General features: G+C 32.4%; 1 protein-coding gene across 7 annotated transcripts in view; it reads right to left on the bottom strand.

The window, feature by feature from the left end:
- LOC142341862 (TNF receptor-associated factor 4-like) overlaps positions 1-17,208 on the bottom strand; it is an 80,230-nt gene extending 63,022 nt beyond the window's left edge. For 2 of the 7 annotated variants that reach the window (XM_075393131.1, XM_075393133.1), the window contains exon 1: positions 1,878-2,414. In XM_075393131.1, coding sequence (XP_075249246.1) covers positions 1,878-2,294 — 417 coding nt within the window. In that variant the 5' untranslated portion in view covers positions 2,295-2,414. Of the gene's footprint in view, positions 1-1,877; positions 2,416-2,813; positions 3,015-10,070; positions 10,142-15,037; positions 15,728-17,106 lie in introns of those variants that run through there. The other 5 variants (XM_075393134.1, XM_075393136.1, XM_075393135.1 and 2 more) reach the window with 5 other exon arrangements.
- Positions 17,209-17,426: the final 218 nt, after the last annotated feature.

Below are 17,426 nucleotides of genomic sequence, written 5' to 3'. Positions count from 1 at the left end.
GAAAAATGATTGAACTTTTATTGAAACGAAATTGCAACCCCTCATTTTGCACAAAAAGATTATTTCTAGTAAGTAAAACCAAAATAGAAACCAAAAAACTGACAAAAAATCGGCAAAAAACTAACCAAAATCGGGTTAGCATATGTACAATTTTATAAAATAAAATTATATCCAGGTAGAAAGAGGCGTTGAGTATATGAATTTTCAAAAAGAAGTTGCCATATTAACTGATTTTTGACAAACAGAAGGTTAAAAGATCCAAAATGACAAAATTAATAGAAAAAAAAACAAAAAGTAACTAAAAAATCAAGAAGACTGTGCCAATTTTGAATTTGAAACGCAATCTTCAGGCTCGACAAAACATAGTGGTATCAATTTCCGAGGTTGACATTTCAATATAGCATCGAATAAAAATAAGTTCAACAAAAAACCAAATTACAAACAGAAAAATTGGGTCATTTAGACGAAAAAACGGCTAAAGACGGTTATCTATGTTCCATTCAGTCAAAAACTACTTTTCAAAGTCAAAAAGTCATTCACTAAACTCGGCGCATGATCAAAAAACTTCTCTCGCTCAGAAAAAATTAGTTCACACTGCAATTTTACTCACTTACGCTTTTAGGTCAAAACAGCGTCTGAACAAATAGTACTTCCGGTAAAAAAAACCTGAAGAAAACCAATACTCCTCTTCGAGTCGTAAAAAACCAAGAGAAGGCCAATAATAGCCCCAGCTATCGCTGTGCGGCTATTAAAAACGAAAAAGAGAAAGCTCTAAAACCCTCTGAATTTTTAAACCAAATGAATTCTGAAGTCATAACAACCATCAACTTCCTACTAAAAATACTAGATGGATTCATAAGTAACTGCTTGAGAAGCCAACATCGCCTGACTTCAGAGACACTAATTGGTAAAACTACAAAATGACTACAAAAACAGTCAAGAAAAGCACAACAAACTGCAAAGACAAAATTTTGAGACCATTATAAGTATGAGCTAATAACGGAAACTTTTGTAGTCATCCAATTTTTTCTAATTAGGGTTTGTTTTGAAACTGGCAATAACAAATGACATCAAAAAGAACCAAATGCATTGCCCAGTTTCAAAAAGATTCAGTGCAAAAGTCATAAAAACGTCGGTTGTAGCACAAAATCTGTAGTGTTTATATTACAAGAAAGTGCACGGGAACTAATATTTATGAGATGAAATGTAAGTTGACGAACAGAAGAAAAAAATGAAATTTTCATACGACTACCAAGAGAACATCAGTTACAGAGGATCGACGTTTTCTTCGTTTGTTCACAAAAAAATGTTTTTCTTTTGCGCTCAGAGGACGTATAAACAGAGTAGCATCTATTTCTGGCAAAGAACTCATAGCACCAATTATCATCAATGCCTTCATGTTTAAAAAATTTTAGAACGCTTTTGAAAGTATGGATAGTCTGTTCATAAACAAGATCTCCAACCGCAGCAAACGGTCCATCCCCCGAAAGATGTGTCTTCATATGAACGGTTTCTGAGAAATCTTTTACTCTCAGTACCAATGTCGGTGACCAGTAAATACCCCCCCCCCCCCCCCCCCCCCCCTGTAAATACCCACCCGATTCAAGTAGGTCTGACCAGAGGTGACTTGGGTTACTCCCTTTTAGTTGATGAACGCGGTTAATAAACATATAAATGATAATGAAAAGTCCCATCACATTTTCTTAGCCTCTGCAAATAGTTTTCTAAGCAACATTAGGCATTAGTTTGTGCGTAACGGCTGTATAAATCAAAAAACATTGTTCACGGTGAGTGAGGGCGGGGGGGGGGGGTGAAGTGTCCTAAAACTTCGATGCTGTATTTAATAAATTTTTTGTAAACTTTGAATGCTCTTTTACCTGTTTACTGTTCTCTTCATAGTCACGCGAACAACCAGCAGCACTCGTATTAGCAGGTTCCTTCTTCGGAATAGAATAAATATGCGACAATTCGGCTAACAGCACGGATGGATGCAGGTCACGTGACTCCACTCGTGGTAGTCTAGACGGTGGACTATCGGGCGATAATTCGAACGAACTCTTAGCCGAAGACGAGCGATGGGGTAAAGTTTGAAATTTGACAGAATTTTGATACAATGTTTCAAAAGGGAGCGACTCGAAAGTTTTTGAGCCCAATTTTGGGCTAATGTTGGAGTATATATGGCTTTGGGGTCTTACCGGCGGTCTTGTTAGAGCATGTAGAGTTAAACCCGGGGTCGTAATTGCTACATTTTTCGCGGGTTCGCTTTGGGCTATCTGATCAGTAACGTTCTGCATTTATATTGCTGACATAACACAATTTTAATGAGCGAATTCTTAAAGTTATGTTTAGTTCTTTAGTTCAAAACAGTTGTAGCTGCGCGTAAAACACCTTGTGAAATTTATACGTTCAAATATTTGATCACCTAGTCTTGTGAAAATATTTGAAGCTTACGGACAAACGCTCAAAACTAAGTCTATAAACACTTCGAAAGCTCAAAAATGTATTTTGAGCTTCGGCCGTACCTATTTTTTATAAATTTAGTGATTTAAAACTTGTTATGGTAAGCCGGCCGAAAATATATTTGCGATTAAGTTACAGATTTCGAAGGCATTTTGGCAATGTACAAACAAGGCCGCGTTATGAGTTGACAAGTTGGGCTTTTGGAGCACAATGAAATTAGCCTTAATTTACGATCAAAATTTTTGGGTCATTGAGTTTGCTTATCCGACTTTTAGGCGCTCAAAAGGCCGACCTGCGCATGGCAAAACTGCCATTCTTAAGGCTTTTTCAGAGTAAAATTATTGTTTACTTACGTTGCGTAATTAATTCAAGGTGAACGGGGTGTAATAAAGCACATGAGGTCAAATAAGACGAGATGCAAAAAAAGTTTTATTTTATTTTGCTTTTCAAAGGGAAAAAGAGAAGTTAAATTAAATTTTTCTTTTTCAGGAGTAGCCTTCACATGGCGCTGTATATGACCACGCTTCTATTGTTAGGGTACGCAGGCCATGGAGCCACGATGACTGAATTTATAATGCGAAGTCACAAAAAGAAAGCAAGAAAAGAAAAAGAAGCTAAAATACGTAGAAAAAAAAACTACAAAAACAGAGCAAATTTGTTTGATCAAGCAAACACATTCACATCAAAAAGATGAAAGAATTTTACAACAATGCAACAAGCGAGCTAATTTTTTGCACGTGAAAGGAAATAACCGGAAGAAAAGAATGTCAATAGCCGTTTCGATTTAAGTGAATTCGTGTATAAAAATAATGGCTGAGAGAGAAGCTAGGCCATAAAAAGACATGTCGTGAATACGGAATGCAGGAAAAATCTGTCAGAAGACGAAGCAATGGCAAGAATTTTTTGATTTGCAAATAGACAAAATTCCTGGAGTTGAATTCAATAGATGTCGACATGTTGCTTATTTGCGGTCTGAAAATTGATTTTTGTTGATAACAATTTTCGGGTTGAGATTTTTTGAGAACAGAAATTTCAAGGAGAAAATTTAAATTATCAAAATTAAGCGAAGGATATCATAATTTATGTGATAATTGTTGATTTGTAGCTGGGAAAATTTAATTTAATCATAGAATTTTAAAGAAAAATTGATGTCAAAATGTACAAAAGAAAAATATTGATAGAAAAATCAGCCAGCATCAAAAATTTCTCACAAAAATGGTTCAATGAAAACAAAATGGGATTGATTAAGCTCCTCATTCGATAACAAATAATCATATCTTAGATAATATAAAAATCAATTATATTCAGTGCATCCCAGTAATGATCGAATTTAAGTCTTGCAAGATTCTCTCAGGATGATTCAAAACCTGCCAAACTCTTACAAGAATCGTGCAAGAACAGAAATTTGCTTTTAAAAATTGAAAAACCATTTAAGGCTCTAGGATGTGATTTATGGGTAAACTTGTGATTTTATGACAGGTTTCAGAACTCATAGAATTTATAGCGAAAATTGAAAACTTGAAAGAATCTCCTTCAGCAACAGCTATGAGGTAAATTTTTGGGAAGATACAGTTTTTCTGTCATTTGAATTTCCTACCTAATTGTAATGATTGTTTAGGTCATTATATAAACATTCTTCCTGCGGTGTGATTAACCTAGAATTATTTTGTAAATTGTGGATTTTAAGCTTCTCATTTTTTCAAAAGACTCTCAACACTAACTTTTGCAAAATTACCGCATTTTGTACTTTTTTGAGTGTCAAAATGGTGCTTAAACAGTATTCTCTTAAATGTAAATCAATTACTGAACTTTTAAAAATTCGATGAAAACTGATGACTTTTTATATTCCCATTTAAAAATATAAAGGTATCATAGATTGGTTTACAACTTTCATAGATTAGGTCAATATGAGAGCACATCGTTAAACTTAACTATCTTTTGAAGCACATACGTTAGATGGAACTTTTCTCTCTATCTTAAAATATGGAAACAATTATATTGCAATGACAATTCTGTAAAATCATGAGAGCTACAAAGTAATATATTTAAGTATTCCAAACAAAACTTGCCTCGCAAAAAAAATGTAGGACAAAAGTTATTTCTTTGCGAATATTTTACTTCCACAAAACATTTTGCAGACTGAATACAATTCACATAAATTCGTGATAGAAATGTTTCGGACAGCTTAGCAACAGAAAAGATGCATTAAGTGCTACAACAATAAACCACTGCATCCTTTTTGAGAGGCAACGCTCTTAATTGAATAGATCAGAAGTTGAAAAACTGAATTGTAAAATTCCTTCAAATAAATAAAATAAGCCTAAAGTTAAATTGAATCAGAAGAATGGTCAACCGTTTGGGAAGAACTTGTAACTAAAAAGGGAAAACCAAACCCCTATTGATTTTATCCCTGGTAAAGAGCGGTTTTAAAATTTTCACGATGATTAAAAACTTGAAAATAATTGCAAGAATATCGTAAAAATTTTGTTTAAAAAAAGAAAAGACCGTTTATAGCTCTTCGAAACAAATTTTTTGCACGTTTTTGATTTGTGATTTTATCACAGGTTTAAAATCTCATAGAAGTCATAGAGCAACTCGAAATCGCGAAACAATCTCCTTCAACAAAAGTTATCAATTAAGTTTTCGCGAACATTATTCAATTATGCTATAATTTGAATTTCCTACCTAATGAATATGTTTGAGTCAACATAACATTAGTCTTGTTGCGGTGTGATTGGTTTAAAATTATTTTGTAAAAGTTGAATTCTTAGCAGTTTTTTAATGTTTCAGATAACTCTCAACAGTGTTAGTGACATAACTACTGCAGTTTTAGTAATTTTTGAGTGTAAACATTGTGCTTAAACATTAATTTTTAATTGAAAAACAATTAAGGAACGTTTAAAACTAATAAAAACTGTTAAGTTTTGTTTTACCATCTTTTTAACAAAAAGAAGATGTATAGTTTTCATAGATTAGTTTAAAACATTCATGGATTGGTTCAATAAATGTGCAGATTGTTAATTTTAACTATGTTTAAAGATAAAAGATGCTCTCTGTTTTCGAATATGAAAAGAACATGAAAATCACTGAGCAAAAAACTTGTCCCACAGTAAAAGTTTGTTGAACAAAATTTGTGTTAATGGGAATATATTACTTCCTCAGCACATTTTGGAGGTTGAAAACACTTCAATAAAAGTTCCTGATAAAAACGTTTCGGTCAACATAGCTACAGAAAAGATGCATGAAATACTAATAACACAAACATGTGTTTCCGCATTTTTAGACGTAACGCTTATATTGGAACAAGGAGGCTCGGTAATGTGCGTTCGCACATTAAGTTTCGACCCCGCTCATCTACATTTTTCACTTAATTGTCTACCAAATGAGGCAGAGATTAAAAAATTAAAATATCAACATATCGTTCAACAAATTACAAATAAAACAATCTACTCTAGAGGGCCTATGAGACCTGTGGCTACTATAATATGACTACCAGAAAAGACGGCAATAAAAATCAAATAGTTACAAATATTAATTATGACCAAAACTCCTTGTCCATTTTTTGAAAACCAATAAACAAATCAAAATGGCGTCAGATAAATTTTATACTAAAAAGATTAACCGGTACCTTTTGGAACAAAAAATGGGACTTTTTCTCAAAGAGAGTTGGCAACAAGTCGACAAAAACTGAGCAAAACCGGCAAAATTATTAAAAATAGCTTTTTTAAAAAAAAAATTAAATTCGAACTGATTAGAAACATTACGCATCAAATGAAATCATTGAGAGAGTCCTTTATACCTCAATAGAGAGCGACTGAGGCCTTTCATTATCCAGGATTTGTCATACGACTACAAAAAGAACCAAAAATACAGGCAAAAACGAAAAATTTGCACTAAAAATTATGCACGAAAACGATGTCCCCCCAATCAATTAAATATTAAGCTGATCGCAAAAAATAACAAAAATCTTTGTTTGCATTTTTTGCAGATGACAACATTTGTAAGTCAAATGACACCCATTGTTGTGATGCTGTGAAAAAAAAAGAAAAACCTACAAAAAAGGGGCAAATTTGCAAAAATCATGAAAATTGGTTTTTTGAAAACTGGTTGTTCCAAGAAGAAAGAGCATTTGAGGAAAATAAAATTGCTATAAAGAACACATTGTATTTCAAAAGATAAATGATGTGAATTGTATATGGAGATTCATAGATACACTTTAACAAACAAAAATTGACAATCTCAAAAATCTATCTGTTTTTTTTTTTATTAAAAACAAATATTTTCAAAATTCTTAGCCAACAAAAGCTTTCGACTCAAAGAGTAGACAGTTTGTCTTGCAACTACTCGGAAAACTAATTGCAACTGTTATTTATGAGACTAAATTATAAGACTATAAAATAACATTATTTACAAGCTGAACAAATAAGTTTCACAAACAAATTTACGAAACCACAGTTTTGAAGCCATTAAATTTATTAGATATTAACCGCGAGAAAATAACATCTTCATTTGCGTCTCCTTTGATCATCATAGTATCTTCTTGTAAAACGGCTATCACAAAATGAGAACAAAAAGAACCACATGAACTGAAACTTATCTAAACTTCACAAAATTCTTCTGAAACAAATTGTCTAAGCCGTGAAGACATCAATTAAAAAGTTTAAATAACAGAAAAATTCTTGTTTGATTCAACAAAAAATAAAAACAGCTCTAGATAATGAGGCTAATTTACGAAAATTATACAATATTGGAAAATACGAAAAAAAACGCAAACCAGAACAAAAAGTGATAAGTTGAAGAATACTATTACAACTTTTTTAGAAATTTAATTCGAAAGTCAAAACAACCATTAGTTATTTACCAAAATAAGTTATTGTAGTTCACGTGTTCATCTATAGTTGGCCGCTGAGACTTTTAATTACACAATATTTAACATATGACAACAAAAATTAACAACAAATATAGGGCAAAAAAAAACTCTACCAATTTCTGCAAGAGAACGGTGTCGCAGCCCTTTAAACCATATGTTATGAAAACAAAAATTATGTTCAGTTTCAAGTGTTTTTCTTCACTTTCTTCCGTTAGATTGTTAAATAACATGACAATTTACAAAAGAACCAAAAACAACAGCAAAAATGGGCAATTATGCACAAGAATCAGAAAATTTTGTATGAAAACTCGTAGTACGAAAAGCAAGTAAACCTTCTGTTAAAACAATTTGGCCCCAAATTTAGTTTTTATTCTATAAGGAGGAAAGGTTGACCTGTACTTACTGAGAATAATCAAAATGTTGATTAAAATAATGTAGAAAATTGACAAGTTCAAAAAATCACAGAACTTTCCTTAAAACAAATACATTCAATAACATAAGAGACATTAGGTAACAATCGAATGAATTGAAAAAATCCAGTTGCACCCCATGAGAAAAAAATTAGATCGTTGAGGGACTAAACTTAAAAAACAGACTGCCAAAAGACTAACAATTGAAGGCAAAAGACAAGAATTCAGTTAATTTTCACTAAAACTCTTCCTCAAAGCCATAAAAAACCCTTTGGTTCTCTGAAAACCAACTGTATCTACATTCGGCCTCAAATTTTGGCCTTAAATTGGAGCTTTCATTAACGGATCCGTGAAAAAAAATATTGTCAGTAATAAACATTAAAAAAAACGAAAGCAAAATATTTTAAAAAAAGGCAGCATCAAAATGAAAACCAAAAAGTCTCTGATTCTAAGAGTCCATGATAGTATCGAACCTCTCCCTGATTTTGTCAAACGCCCAGCAAACCGGCCAACAAGTGTTCCAACTATTTGCGATTTAGACCAATTGTTGAGTGAAATTCTTCAAATTTTGAAAAAAAAAAATTTTTTTTTGCCAAAACATTTTGTATAATTATCGAGTTAAATATGCAAAAAAAAAGTGCAAAGTTTCAACTCTGGAAGACTATCAACCGGCGTCTAATTGCAACTAGCGCTCTTTTTGAGATTAGGGAGTCTGTGTTATGGTTTCTGGGTCACTAAGTCTGGCAAACTTTAACAAAGTGTATCAAAAAAGTTTTTTTGATGGAAAAAAGTTTGAATTTTGAAAATTTTATCAACAGTTTTAGCAATAAAACTTCAATCAAACAATTCAGCAATGCTCTTCTATCTCTAACGTTAACAGCAACACTCTCTCGTTAAAAATTTTAACTTATTTTGAATTATATTAGCGAAATTGTGCCAATTTTTAGCAAAAATTACTGAAAATGTGAACAAAAACAGTCGAATGTTCACAAAAATTTAAACCTCGATAACTCCCTGTAAAACACGAAAATCGAAAAAATCTTTTTAATTTCGTATTCTACGCTAGACGGGCTTTTTAATGATACCACTCACAATTCTCTACGATGAATATATCGGTCGGCCAAAATTGACTGAACAAAAAAAAAACCCAGTTGAGTATATAGTTCCTCACTCCCCACTAAAGTGGGGGTCGGAACAGTAATTGAGAAGTTGAACAACATAGTTGTAATATTTTTTATTAGCCTTATGCTTGTTTTGTGAAAACATTGAGAATAATTAAAATAAGCTGAAAATGGCTGTCAAATTAAAACAAGTTTAGCTCATTTTCTGCTGCTGACTAACAGGAAGTATTTTGGCGCAGTTTTTTTGATATCAGCAAAAACATTTTTTCAAGAGATTTTTTAGATTAAGCACAATCCTAAATTAGTTTTATTGCTGTGGTATCACATCAAATGTATATATTAATAACTTCAATAACATCATGACATCATAATTTAAGAAAAGTTGTTGTTTTTAGGTGCCTATTATCGTTTGAATGATTAAGGGACAAAGCTATTTCGCGAGACGAATTATGGTTTTTTTTGGGTATACGTCAGAAAATCTTGTAAAACTACGCTTGCTAGAGACCCTTACAAAATAACTCTTGTACAAGATAGTCAATCGCAATTGACAAGGGATGGCATATTTGGTTGGAGGAGTTAGGTTTATTTCGAAAATCTCATCTTACCACAGCTCTTCCTTGTATAAGTAACTGCACTGTTTTGTAAATGTTTAATTTGTGCTTTAGTGTTATCTGGAATCAAAATTTGGGCACTTTTCGACAACTAAAAAGTTAGGGATAAGTGTCTGCGTTCTTTGATAACGTATAAACTGGGTATAAGAGTAGGAAATTTGACACGATTGAAGTCCATTTAAACTAAATGTTTATTCCTCTGTTATTTCATACTAATGGCATTCATAATTTCAAAAACAGACAGGGTGAACTTCCTTTTTTATTCGCTTTATTTTTCTCAATCTGACCATAAATTGTCTCGGTAAATCCACTATTATATCCTAACACGAAAGCGAAATTTCCGCTTTGTTTTGTTTTTTTTAATTTTTATTTTAAACAATTCCGCTTTAATTCCATTCTGCTTCCCATTCGCTGTTTTTCACTTTTCCCACTTTTTCAACAACTTTCAAATCGAGATCCAAAGTAAACTTTACGCAACGGTAAGCACAAAAATTGTTTGAAATGATCGCTGATTCCGATCAAATATCAGAATCGATTTTTATTTCAGATGGTGGTCAATATTGTTTTAAATATCTATCTGCGTAGGCATTTAACTTACTTAAGAGGAAAATTAGGCCGGAAGAAAGAATTAAAGTTCATAATGAGTAACGAATTAGATGAACAACTAAATAAACAACTGAAACTATGATAGAAAAACAAACTTTGAACACCAATTAGATATCTTTATTATTAAGTAATAAATTACAATACTTGAAATGAGCTGTCAAATTTAATCAGTGCAAATACGGCACGAGACCCTCAGCTCAATTTGATCAAACCCGACATAATTTATTCAAGTTTTAACCGACACCAGAAATGTTCTCTCACGACAGAAGCGTGATAATAATTGAAAAGTGGGATGTTCTTTTTGCTGATTCTATAACCATCATAAGGCGCTGTCGCGTTAGCTCGCACATGAACTTCGAACTCATCTCATCCGCATATTTTCAAAAAAAAGTTAAGGAATAATTTAGAAATTTATTTTAAAAATTGAGTTCTTTTTTCAATACTGACTGACTTAATTTCCGTTTCTAGGTATTTGGATTTTCAGGAGAGCTTAGATCATGCTTTCTTTAGAGGAGCGTTGGAAAAAAGTCAAAGGATTAAAGTCAACTTCTATTAGTGAAAGCTTGGACAACAATTTTCGTAGGAATGTAACGTTGGGGTAAAATTTATTTTGTCAATTTCGACGGCTGTAGTTTCCGTAAAATATTTATTTTGTACAAGTTTGAATCGTATTCTAAAAAAAATCCACAAACAAAGCAGGTTAATTGCTGTGGGCTTAATATTCGACGAAAATTATCAGTTAAATTTTTAGCGTTACATTTTAATAAAATTTGAAAGCATATTGTTTTGATTAGGTCTTTATTTTTCCAAAAATTCTCAATGACCAAAAAGATTCTATATAGGACTCCAAAATTTTTCAATTTTGTGTTACTTTCAATTGATGTACCGGAACAGAAAAGAATGAATAAATGCTAACTGCTCTTTGATCTTTTATACAAAAAAAACGCAAAGAAGATAAGAAGATATATCAGAAATTGCAAAAGTTAATTATCGAAGCAAAAGGAAGAATAACACTTTATTGTCTGTTTGGATACAGAATCCCAAAACTTAGTTAACTACCGAATTTTTGATCAGCTCTTAAAAATTTCTTGATGCGAAAAAAATTTTTAGAAACAAAAAGAAAGTTGTAATGCGACGGTGAAACTAATTTTCCAAAATAGTCGACCGGTTAAAATTATATTCAAAAAGAAAAAAATTGGTACAGTTTGTTATGATTAAAAGTCGTTTAAAAAGCACATAATAAAAAAGGTGAAGAAAAAATTCTAATAATTTTTCTCTGTCAAAAAAGATGGGCCATTCCTAAATCCGTAATTTGAAATCCTCAAATCAAAAACTATTTTCAGTACAGCATATTCCTGCGACTCAGCAAAGCATCATATGATGATAACAAAAATAATTCGTTAATAAATTGAATTCAAACTCAACAAGCCAATAAAATTTTTTATTGAATAGTCGAACCCAAAAAATAAAAACATATGCAAACATAAAATTTTTGAACACATCCTTATATGGTTTTAAGTCAAAGATAATTTTTACAACATCATTCTGAGGTTGCATAATTAAACAGAATTAGGAATTGAACAATTCAACAAGTTCTTAAAATGACAACGGTAATTTTCCCCTTTATTTCTACCTATCAAATGTTTGCGTGATTCAGTTTTTCGATGTTTTAGTAGAAATTGGTACAGATTAATCTATCTTTTCCTTATCTTAAGGGCAAAACTACTGAAAAAGTTCGCAGAGAATTTGGTTGAGTGGCTATAGTCAATTTTTGTTTGTTAATAGAAACAAATTAAAAAATAATTTAACAAAATTCAATTCAAATGAAAACAAATTGGCCAAGAAATGCAAAATAAACAAGCAAATTGCAAGAAAACATATTTTCTTCAAAAAATTTTTTGTTGAGTTATTGTGCCAATAGTTGAACGCAATGTTCAATGCACAATTTTGTTAGATACCAACTTGCTGATCTTCTTTAAATCTTTCTGAACAAACGAAAAAGTCTTCAGGCTAGCCAAAATTGTTGCACCAATTAACTTATTAACTCATTTTTCATTGTAAAAATCTAAAGACATATATGTATTGATAAATTACTAAAACATAAAATGCAATAAAGAGACTGCATAAACTTCATCCAAGTTGTATGAAATGAGCAGAATATTCCACAATATTTAAAGTCCATTAGTGCCTCCAAAAACAAAAAAATCTCAGAATGGACAGTTTTGAACACTTGTCGGATCAACTAGATTCCACTCAGCATTTTCTACATAAAAGTTTTCTATCGAGCTACCGAAAATCACTTTTAAAAGATATGAGCATATGATGTTCTCCTTCAGATGACTGGGGAGCCAAAACAAATTAAATGTACTCTATTAGGTCTAAAAATCCTAATCAACATTTTCAAAAAAGGAGGAATTTTCGTTTGAATAAAATTGTGAGAACTTTAGCTGGGTTAAAATATTTTCAGCCAGTTATTTTCAACATTTATCAATCGTTTGAAAATTTTATTTTTTTTTTGTGAAATTTGTTGGATGCATTGCGACGGTTTTATGATATATCAAGCAAACGCTCAAATTCTTTTTCTCGATTTAATTGATTATTTTTTTAAGATAATCAAGTAACTTGAAACAATTGAGAATTTTTTTGTGAAGTATTTTATTGTGACTCGAGAACGTGTTAAATCTTGCGCTCAAACACGTGGTGTATGCAAACCATAAAATTGGGATATTTTTGTGCACTTTCATTACTGCAAAACCAAAATTTCTTTAGAGTGCCTTCAGTTTCCATTTGTAGTTCTCGTTCAACCTCGTTCTCTCGAATTGTTAAACTGACGTTATTTCTAAAGAAAGTTCCGCTAAAATTCAACCAACTTGACACTTTGATCGTCTTAAGCAACATATATTACACTTTTCTAAGAAAAAGTCTTGGTTCCAGTTTCATAAATTATTTAGACTTTCTACCATAATGAGTGCTACCGTTTATAACAAAAACATGACGTCTATGAATATTTTGAAATTGCTTCTAATTGCATTTTGGACCTATGATTTAATTCCTCTTATATTGAAAAAATATATAAGATTTACTGTTATTCGCACCCAAACAAAATTTTTTATTATAAAGTAATTCAAGAAATCATATGACAGTGCATATACAGTTTAAATAATTACTGTAAACTCAATTATATTTGGACCGTCCAAAAATTTGCAATTAACACTCTAAAACATAACCGACTAACGTCGAGCGAATTGCTCTCAAACGACCGGCGAGCGTTTGACTTCGTCAGTTGCAAGCCACGGTATAGTGAGGCTAGCTTTAGCTTGATTCCACTCTGTAACTTTTAGTTTTCTAGCCTTGTTAGTAAATAAATCAAATAAAAACCTGATATATTAAAAATTTGCATAAAATTGCAAAAATTAAAAGAAAAGCTTCCAGATTTCACAGAGAAAATGCTCAAAACTAATTTTTGTCACTGGAGTTAAAAGGTTCTGCAAGACTTGAAAAGCTTCGCTGGCCAGTAAAGATCGTTAAACTCAGAAAAGTACAAAAATATTCAAAAATTTTGAAACTAAAAGAAAATTTTAACAAAATCTTGCTAAAATTCTACATATTAAAATATCCAAAACCATTTAATCATATCAAGAGACTTTCCAGAATCCCTATTTCAAGCTTTAAATAGATTCACTGGCTCATAAAGATCCTTCAACTTGGAACAAGATAATAATTTTCCGAAAATTTGAAAAAAAAAATCAAACTTTATCAAAAGATTGCTAAAGCTGGAGTCATTAAAAATATTGATAACCATTCCATTAACTCCAGGAAATATGCTACAGTTTATCATTAAACCTTGGAGGAGGTCCCTAGGACCCTGGTGCCGGAAAAAATGATTTAAAAGATTCAAAAAACTTGAAAAAATTGCTAATATTTTTTAAAAATTGCTGATATCAAAATCCTGAAGAACATTCCACTACATCTAGAAGCTATGCAGTAGCCTACAATCAAACCCTAGAGGAGGTTATGTGGCTCTTGAGGCTGGAAAAACCTAAAATATAATTACAAAAAGTTTAAAAAAATTTAAAAATTTGCTAAAATGACAAAAAAAAACAGCTAAAATTGGTGATAATAAAAGTTGAAAACTAATCTATGGCCATAAAATTTTTTCCAGTAAATTATTATCAATACCTAACGGAGATTTTCTGTTAAGCTGAAAAACCTTAACAATGACAATATATGTCAAAATTGAAAAGAATTGCAAAATTTGTAAAAAAAAAAGCTAAAATTCGCGATGTTAAAATGCTGAAACCATTCCACTGCCACTAGAAACTACGCAGTAACCTATTATAAAACACTAGAGGATGTTCCTTGACACTTAGGGCTGAAAAACTCAAAAACAACAAAAATTTTCAAAAAGCTTGAAAAAAATTGTGAAAATTAGTATAAAATTGCGTGTTTTTAGCGATCGGTTGCCAACAATTTACTTCAGGTACCAGAAAAATTTGAATGAGAGAGATTTTGAACATGCAAACCTTTAAAGGCAAGAAAATCTTACAAGCAGAGACTTTGCATAAAAAGGCGCAAAAGACTACAATAATTATGATACATTAAAATAATTCTCAAATTTGATTTCAGACGTTTTATTTTTCATCAAAAAATTAAATCAGACATTTGCTAGTCAAGACAGAAAGGGAAAAATCTATGCAAGGAAACTACACCTTAGCCCTTTCAGACAAAAAGCACGGTCTTTTGTACATTTTTTTTTAAATTGAGGACTATGACTTTTCAAGCACGCTTTTTTGTTTTACGCTTTTCGGAAGTTTATTGTTTTATATAAATGAAAAAAATTGGAGTGGTTTAAACTTTGAACTATAAAACTGAACTAAAGAATATAATTTAACAATGATAAAAGTCACAATCTAAAGAAGACAATTGTCTATAAAAGTAAAACAACAATTTAAGTCTTACCTTATTTTCAAATTCCAAGGTGTTGGCGAACTGGGATCAGAAACAGAGCTCAGATCAATTATCTCGCTCGACTTAAAACGTCACCTCTAATTCTACCAATTTGAACAGCCTCTCATAACACAAAAGGCTTACGGTTCAAGAGTACAAATCTGAAAGACAGTTCAAAAGAATACCCTCTTGGACTGACAAAAGGGGGAAGCAATATTGAGGGAATTAATTTGATTCACTGTCAAACACAGAACAACCAACAGTCACTTTTTAATCCCGCGGATTACTTTTAATCAATCTTCATAAACAGGAAGCTTATGACCAAAATTAAGATGGTAGAAAGTGCCATATATATTTTTGTGCTAGGGGATTAAGTAGACGTGAACAGAATGAAATGTAGACGAATTTTGGGATGTGACAAATAGCGTTCATGTAATTAATGTGTACAAATCGAGGAAAAGTTAAACTCGAGCTGGGAGAAATTTTGTTTGGAGAAAAAATAAACAAAGTGGGGGGCTTAGAATCACATGTGGTCACATACTATATACAAAAAACATACCAAATTGCACTTGTTCTTGTAAACACATTTTTTGGTAAATTCTTTCTTAAAAAGTTTTTTGAATATTTTCGGGACTTCCAAGTGGAAGCAAAAAAAGTGGGGTTAAATTAAATTGGGCATGGGAAATTTCAGAAGGAAGTTGTATGTGTGCTTTTCGGGCAGAATTGACCCCTGAAATTGAGGAAAGACTGAGAGCTTGGCAGGAAATACCTTACGATTAATCTTGATCACGTATTGATTGCGCCTTAAGCCTGGCAAATGATCATCCAGTTGCTTAAGCCGAAAGGTCAAATAGAAGAAAACGGATTCCGGGTCTTTCGGTCTTTCCAATAATACCCCTAATGGTTTATATACCAGGGTGAGGCTCTGTGTTATGTCACAACTATGAGGATATGGGGGGGGATATCACAACTATGAGGATATGGGGGGTGGGGGGGGGGGGGTTGGGGTTGTAATGTGCATGTGAATTTTCCCTATAATCAAAAGATTGGGATGCTATCTTGGGATGGTGATCTTGCAAGAGGAAATGTTGCAAAACTTTTCCTCTTGCAAAACTTTTCCTCTTGCAAGAGTTTCTCGCAACATTCTAGTAAGATCTCGCAATATTTACACCCGAACCCGCCTCGGGATGAAATTCAGTTGAATAAAAACTTGTTTGTTTTGTCAAAAAATTGTTTGTGTTTGTGTTCAATTTTTTTCCTTGAAAAATATTAGTTCACATTTATTTCTACAGTTATTAATGCATTAATGCATTAATTTGTATTAATGCATTGGTGGGTGTTAGGTGGAAGTTGCAGTTGAAAACTAATGTTGATGGTGCTTTTGTCTGACATGAAAAGTATTACTTCAAAAGGAAATTTATCACCACCTATTAAACAAAGTCTCAACAACATTTTTATCTCTCAGACTATATCCCGAGGGCCATATTTAAATACAAGGCCGGAAAAGCACTTCAGTCCGTATATTTCTCAGATAAAGACACGGGGGGGGGGGGGGGGGAGGGAGGGAGGGAGGGGGGGGGGGGGTTGGTTGGTTGCTGGGATGTTAATTTTTTTTAAAGTTGATGACCCTAGCCTTGAACTTAGAGATGTCGGGGGGGGGGGGGGGGGTTAGGGCGAGGGGTGTCTCATAACAGATTCTATATTGTTCGAGGCAGCAAAAATACAGCTAATTTCCAGGCTCGATTATTCAGCAAATTCTGCCCATTGAGCGTCGGCCGAATGGAATTAAACAATGAGTAATTGGGTAATCCAAAGAGATTGATTTTTTCGATCTTGATTGCCAAATAGAGCAAATATGGAAAATGTTAAGCCTGAAATGCGCAAAAGTACCCTCAATTATATTGGAAATTTGGAGATTTCTCATTTTACTTTTACAACCCTCCCCCCCCCCCCCCCAAGGTCAAAACGTAACAGCCCCCACCATCATGATAGCATACCATCAGGGGCTATAATTTATGGGGGGGGGGGGGGGTTGGGGGTGGGGGGCTATGATGGTAATGATCCGGAAATTTAATACATACCTAAATTGGTTACTTCAGCAGCTTCGCAGATATAAATTGGGCTTTTATTGCCCGGGAATTGACCAAAAGCAAATAAGTGAACAAAAGCTATCAGGTCAAAATTATTCCCGGTATGAATTATTGTAAACTGTTTTGATTTATTGTCTTCCAAAAATTTACAATGGATAAAATTTTGAGGAAAAATAGATTAGATTCTGGGGTGAATAAATTTTTGCAAGACCAACCCCCTGAAATAACAAATAACGGGTCCTATACAAATATTTTGATAGGTGGGGTAGGTATCATTTATTTGCTCAACTGAAAAAAGGCTGTCCGTTTTT

This window comes from Convolutriloba macropyga, chromosome 6 (genome assembly GCF_964194025.1).
Source record: "Convolutriloba macropyga chromosome 6, txConMacr16.3, whole genome shotgun sequence".
Lineage (NCBI taxonomy): Eukaryota > Metazoa > Xenacoelomorpha > Acoela > Convolutidae > Convolutriloba > Convolutriloba macropyga.
The sequence above is the reverse complement of the archived record's forward strand: the minus strand, read 5'-3'. Positions and strand labels throughout refer to the sequence as shown.